Below are 7,027 nucleotides of genomic sequence, written 5' to 3' on the forward strand. Positions count from 1 at the left end.
ATAGTTCCAAAGACAAACCTGCAATAAATATCTTTCCAATGGCTCCCACAACACTGTTGTCATTTATCCACAGGTATATCCAAAGACAAACCTTATCAAATCATCTACAGTTAGACCATACAGAAAATAACAAGCAATAGAGGCATTATAATACCTAAAGCACTAACCAATGTTCAACTAATGAATATATGTAACAGAATAAACCCCTTGAAGATATAAATTTGGATAACCCATGTTGTTGTGCAACTACCACAGCATGCAAAAAGCAATAACAACCAGCAAACAAATCAGAGATGTTAGAATTTGCAGGTACCTAGGAAGGTCTTTCTCTTGTTGCAGGCACATTGAGCTTATCCTTCTCTTGGAGTAGGACCAGCTGAAGAACTAGCTACTGCACCTCTCTCATTTTCAATGTGCAATAGTTCCAGTATATTTCCAAGTGCATTATCCACATCAGTGGGATCATCAAAAGGCTCAGCTACATACAAAGTAAAATAAGACACTAATTAACTAATTAAGACAATTAAAAATGAAAAATATACTAAATGAAAAATTACCTCTGAAGTCTATATCAAACATCCAATCCCGAAGGCATATTAATGCTTCAGCATTGGTAGGTAGGAGTTTGCTCCGATATTTATCAATAACACGGCCCCCTGCGCTAAAAGCCGACTCTGAAGCAACTGTGGAAACTAGTATAGCCAAGACATCACGAGCCATTCGAGCCACATCTGGATACCTTGACCCATTTGCTTTCCAGAATGCCAACACATCATACTCATCATATTCATTATCATTGAATGGGACCTTGGGTTCATCTAGATATATATCCAATTGAGATTTATTTCCATTATCCATCTCAGCAAGCTCGGATACCATAAATTCCTATGAAAATTGAGAAATAGCCGAAATATGAATCATTAATAAGATTAGCAATGAATGTTGAAAACTTGTATTAAAAAATAAATCAAAATTACTATCAGAATGTAAATTTACTTACAAATCTTGTTCTAGATCTCCCAGGACGATGGGTAAGTGTAGGAACATCATAATCACTTGGTTGCATACTCTTGTACTCATCAAACAATTGATATAAATAATTCCTCACATTGTGGCACATTGTAGATGCATTTAAGTCCAGATTGCAAAGCTTAGAAAATGCCCAAGTCACAAAACTAAGTTTATATCGAGGATCAAACACCAAAGCAATGGCCAAAATTGGACTATATTCACTCCAATATTTGTCAAATTTTTTCTTCATTTCCACTGCCATTGGCTTCATAAAGTTGAGCCCACGTGATACCTCTTCTAATAAACTTTTGTGAATCTCCCAAACATTTTCAAAATATAAATTTGCTGTGGGATACTTGGAACCAGAAAGCAAAACAGTAATTGCATAGAAGGGATACAAAAAACTCGTTAATCTCTCAATCTTCAACCATTGTTCAGAACTAGGACAAGTTTTAAAGTTGTCATCCACTAGTCCAAGGTTCTCAAATGCTTTACAATAAAATAATGCAGAATCAAGCATGAGATAGGTTGAGTTCCACCTTGTGGAGACATCAGCACGTAAGCCCTTACTACTTTGTAATCCCAATTGCTTACAAATTTCCAAGAATTTTACTTTTCTTGCATGTGATCCTTTCACATAGGCTATACTAGATCGCACCAACACCACAGAGTCATCTATGTGTTTCAGTCCAGCTTGTACAATAAGATTAAGAATATGTGCACAACACCTATTATGAAAGTGTAATCCTCTACATAAAAGAGCATTCTTCAAATTCAAATTTTTCTTCAGCAAGTCAACAAAACAGAAATTAGCTGTGGCATTATCTAAAGTAATTGAAAACAATTTCCGATCAATACCCCAGTCAGACAAGATTTTTGAAACCATTTCACAAATATGGATGCCAGTGTGTGGAGGTGGCATGATGCAAAACTTCAACAACTTCTTATGCAACACCCAATCCTTATCAATGTAATGGGCAGTCAAAGCAATGTATCCATCATTAGTGATAGATGTCCATAAATCACTTGTCAAAGAAATCCTCCCAGGAAATGAGTTAAGTAAATTCCTGATTCTAATGGACTCCAAATTGTATAACCTCAAAATATCTGACATTTGTGTGTTTCGAGCAATATGGGTATAGCCCGGAAAAAGGTATGTAATTAACTCTCTGAACTCCTCATACTCAACAAAAACTAAAGGTAACTCATGTCTCACAATAAGCTTCGTAATTTTGTCCCGCACAAAATCTTGGTCAACTTTTTGGTCTCTTAACATCACTTTCCCATCATTTACACCAAAAATCATTTGGGTGCTTGTGTTTCCTTTGTTTTCCCTTTTTGGGCAATGTAGAATATGTCTCCTAAGGCTTCCAGTTCCATTAATATTACTATCAGCCCTATAAACTTGCTTACATCTTTTGCATTCAGCTCGATTCTTCCCATCATCAAAACCCTGCCCATCAATGATTGTGAACTCATCCCAAACTACACTCCTTCTTTTCCTTTTGGTAGTTGCATTTGTTTCAAGTGTTACGACACTTGAAGGTTCTGTTGATGGAATTCCAGGAATATATGGTCCATCATCAGACATAACATCAGCATCTGACCCACAATCGGGCTCATCTTCTATATTGATGGGCATTTCTATAATTAATAAGAAAACATAAATAAGATATTAATAAAATAAGAATACCAAGCATTACAAATTCAAAAATGACCTCTTTAAATTAGCCCTATATAATACACTATTGCATGCTGAAATTTGATTCAAACACTCATATTTGAAGAAGTTGAAAAAACATAAATAAGATTCAAAAATAAAATATGGAAGGATAAAATTGACTGAAAGGATATACCTGGGTCCTGGAGGCTGGAGTACCAGAGAAAGAGCTGAAATTTGTAGAGAGAGAACTTGAAGGTTGCAGGGGTCTCAAATCGGCTGTTGGATGAGGGAAACATTAGTTCTCAATTAAAACACAAGCTTTACAACTTTACCTGTCGTCGCTGTCGTCTGTCGATGTGCAAACCGTGCAATAATGAAGGAGTGATGTAATTTAAATAAAAATGAAGGGTAAAATAGTCAAGTGAAAATGTCTGACGCATCTTTGCAAATAATTTATACAATATACAAAAATAATTACCAAATCTTGACATAGACCTTCAGTGTTTATATGCACCAAACTGAATTGGAAAGTTCTATATTATGATATTAAGGGGGAAAACAAAGTAATACTGATCAATTCAGTCCTTCAATCCCCTCATTTCAATCAATCAGTAATACATAAGATTACTTTTCTTATAATTAGGTAAAAATGACTATAAGGACAAAAGACACTAAATAATGTACATGTAGAGATAGATGCAGGTACAAAAATGGTCTTCAACAGAAAGAGAACATAGATGTGGCTCGTGTGCAACTATATATTGACAGCTAACTATTGTATCAGCAAGAAAATCAGCAAGTTATTTTGCAGTAGTCAAAACTCAAAAGTCAGAACTAGGTTTATACAAAACTCACCTTGTTGCCCCTTCGGCCCTTCCTAATTAGAAGACATTAACAAAGTTTTAAAATGAAGAACTACTTTGTATATGTATAATGCAAACAGGAGCCTAGAAAAGGTACCACAGATAGAGTCATAGAGATAATGAAAGAATCCTACAGATTATGGCATTATGCTATTCAAAATCGAGCTATGTAATTAGGCACACATTTGACAAAGAAAAAAAAGTAAAACATAAGCATAACAGCCTCCGACCTCAAGAAGTCAGAGAATCAGAAGAAAGAACTCAACTAAAAAGAAGTTGGAAATCGAGAAGGGGAGAGAGGGAGAGAGAGGGAGGGACGAGAGAAGGGAAGTGTATACCTCGTCTGTTTCAAGAATCAGCCAGTGATCTCCATCTTCATGGAACAAATGGGCATTCTTTTATGGTCGATTTGCAGACCTTTACGATTCTGATCCAAGATTCTGTTCTAGAAGCTTTAGCGCTGATCTGTTGAACGAACTAAGGTAAGAAAGCTTACAGCCCCCGTAGATCTTCTTCAAGTTATTGTCATTGAATGAACTTAATCTTACGGACCCTCTTCGGTGTCATTGATTTTCGACCCAGTATTATTAACATTTGTGATGAAAAGAGGAAAAGAAAGATGACGTTTGGTAGAAATTGTAGCTGAAGATGATAAAATTAGGCCCTTTCATTAAACTCTTCTGAAGCTCTCAAGCAGTGAAATGAGCCGCTCTCCTTCGTTCTCTTTGAAGGCAGAGCCCAATTCTAAGCTTTACCCAAAAGCTTTGAGGCGATGGGTTGTCGGTTGTCCGCTGGCTGTTGGCCGCTGCTGCCTGCTGCTCACTCTCTCACGGCGTCACGGCGTCACGGCGTCACGGCGTCACGGCGTCACCAACCTGGGCTGCCTGCTGCTCACTCGCTCTTTGAAAAATTAGGGATTTAGGGTTTTCAGGTTTTGAAAGGTTGAAGACTTGAAGTTGAAGCCGTGTTTTGAGGTTAAAATGTCGAATTTGCAATTTTATATTTAGGGTTAAACGGTGGGCTCGGGTCGGTTTGGATCGGTTCCGGTTTCGGTGCAAATTTCCGGCGCTTTCGGTGGCCCAACGGGCTAGCCCGAACCGAACCGAGACCGGATTCAATTTAATATACAAACCGAAACCGGCCCAATAAGCCATCGGTTCGGTTTGGATCGGGCTTAATCGGTTCGGTTCGGTCCGGTTTAACCGGTCCGGTTTGGATATTGACACCCCTATCTAGCGCTATTGGCATATCTCAGGTATGGTTGGCAGGTTTGATCCTTATTCCCTACTTTATATGGATGGAGAGAAACTCAAGGAGGTTTAGGGGAATGCATCAATCTTATGGCTAGATTTTCTCTACAATCATGGAGGAAGTCAAAAGGCATGGGCCAAGGAAACAGGACAGAAGTAAATCTCGTCTGGATACAGAGAGATGCAATAATCTGAATATAGTGGTGCAAAGAATAAGGATCAAGGGTGTGCGAGAAGTTTTTTGGCTTCCTCCAACGGTAGAATGGTGGAAACTAAACTATGATGGCTCGTCTTTGGGGAATCTAGGGAATGCAGGAGCAGGTGGTGTAGTAAGAGATGTAGTAAGAGATAGCAATGCTCAGGTAGTTTTATCTTTTAGCTCCTTTTTAGGTAAAGCAACGAGCTTCCAAGCTGAATTTCATGATTTGATGGAGTGAATCGATAGAGCGAGAGAGAAGAAGTGTGAAGCTTTATGGATTGAATGTGATTCGTTATCAATAGTCATTATTGTGCAAAGGGGGCTGATCCCATAGTTTGTATGGCAGAAGTGGTCTGCTCTCATTTCCTACCTCAGGGGTATAAGTTGAAAAATCACTCATTGCTACCGGGAAGCCAATCCGATAGCAGATTTTTTGGCACGGTCAGCAACGAAGAAAGAGATGTCTTCATCTAATGTTGTGTGGCCTCTAGAGGTACATCATTTCTTATCGGATACCACGATGGGCAGATCGCGGTTCAGATTTTATTAATCTTATGTTTTTTCCTCCTTATATTGCCCAGTTTCCTCCTTCTGTTGATGGCAATGCCGAAGGTGGAGGAGGGTCCTAGGGTTGTGATTGTATGCCTTTGATTTTGTTTTCTTTCCCTTATTCTTTCTACCCCTGTACAGTTTTTTCTTTGGCTTTTAATATACAAGACCTTTTAGCGAAAAAAAGTACATCAATAAACACTAGCTATGACATCAGAATTACACAACAAGGTTACTAAAAACATTTCGGTTGACATCCGTGGTCCTTGATATTAACCATTTCATTTGAAAATATCTATCTACCAATTCAGTCCTGAATCTGTAAGTGTATCTATACATGATCTGAAAAACTCTATTACCCCTACCATATACATCATATTTTGTAATTCCTTGTTATAAACATCATAAGAATATATCAAGCTATTAACACAAAAATAATATTTTTATCTCTATTTTGTTCAACTACTCAAAGGAACTATGTCCTCCCCTTTATCCTAACGTCATTGACATTCTAGCACTCCACCTCTGCAAAACTATGTAACAACATTTATAGTTATAGGATAAGCTAATTAGCCCAGTGAAAGAAATTGCAATGATATCACTACAATAATAACATGCATGTTTGAAATCTTGTCATGATCATGTTCTTTCTTATAAAACAATCAAACTGTACTATATCTCTATTTCTGATCCATTATTGAAAAACACATGACCGATAAAAAAACTTGTCATTAATTTTCTAGCATTTGTTATCTGAATTGTTTGGTTATCTGTGTAAATGGTTCTCCTTCTCTTCCTTGTATAATTTTTATTTTCTTTTTTTTTTTATTTTATTTTCTCCTATTACTTCTTTTCTTTTATTTGCCTAGTTGTCTTAAGTTGTCAATTCCCACGATGTCCGGTCACTAGGAGCACAAAGTACTAGGAAGAGTCAACCCCACTGTCTGGTCATCGAAGAAGTACTAGGGTTGGATCCCTTCCTCATTCTTTTCTTTAATCTTCTTGTAACTTTATTTCTTTTATTTAACTTTCTTTTATTCTGTTATCATGTTGACTTATTCTTGTGTCTATCATGCCTCACAAGTATAAAAATTCATGAAAATAAGCATCCCCATGCATTTAAAACATAAACAAATTTTGGAGACAATGATGAATATACAATATTGTCAAAACATGCAAATCAATGATACATGATTGATATGATAGAATTTTTCGCAGTTGTATGTGTCTCTACTCTACTTATACAAATTCCAATGCTCCCAATCCACTTGAACTTCAACATCCTACATAACAATACATGATATTAAACCCCTTTTCCTAATAGGTTTAGCTTATTAGGCAAGGTGCTAACAAAATCCTCTTGAATAACCTCGGACCAACATACATGGTCCCTATTACCGGTCCTTTTTTTTGCTAAAGGGTCATGTATATTAAGAAACGAAAGGGGAAAAATAAAAAAACTGTACAAAGATGATCTATAATAAGAAGATCC

General features: G+C 36.9%; 1 protein-coding gene across 1 annotated transcript; it reads right to left on the reverse strand.

Moving 5' to 3' along the window:
* Positions 1-350: 350 nt before the first annotated feature.
* LOC122070083 (zinc finger BED domain-containing protein RICESLEEPER 2-like) lies at positions 351-3,664 on the reverse strand. The gene is made up of 4 exons (XM_042634183.1): positions 2,868-3,664; positions 1,001-2,655; positions 558-885; positions 351-478 (listed from the first exon to the last, which is right to left on the reverse strand). The coding sequence occupies exons 1-4, from the start codon at positions 2,968-2,970 to the stop codon at positions 351-353; spliced, it is 2,214 nt and encodes a 737-aa protein (XP_042490117.1). The 5' UTR covers positions 2,971-3,664.
* Positions 3,665-7,027: the final 3,363 nt, after the last annotated feature.

This window comes from Macadamia integrifolia, unplaced genomic scaffold, assembly GCF_013358625.1.
Source record: "Macadamia integrifolia cultivar HAES 741 unplaced genomic scaffold, SCU_Mint_v3 scaffold817, whole genome shotgun sequence".
NCBI lineage: Eukaryota > Viridiplantae > Streptophyta > Magnoliopsida > Proteales > Proteaceae > Macadamia > Macadamia integrifolia.

Bases quoted from the DNA above. Each gene is read 5' to 3' on its own strand.
- LOC122070083 (XM_042634183.1), bottom strand. From the start codon at position 2,970: ATGTTTCCCTCATCCAACAGCCGATTTGAGACCCCTGCAACCTTCAAG. The intron at 886-1,000 runs GTAAGTAAATTT...CAATTTTCATAG, and splicing joins GGAGATCTAGAACAAGATTT to GAATTTATGGTATCCGAGCT. The intron at 479-557 runs GTAATTTTTCAT...CTTTGTATGTAG, and splicing joins GTTTGATATAGACTTCAGAG to CTGAGCCTTTTGATGATCCC.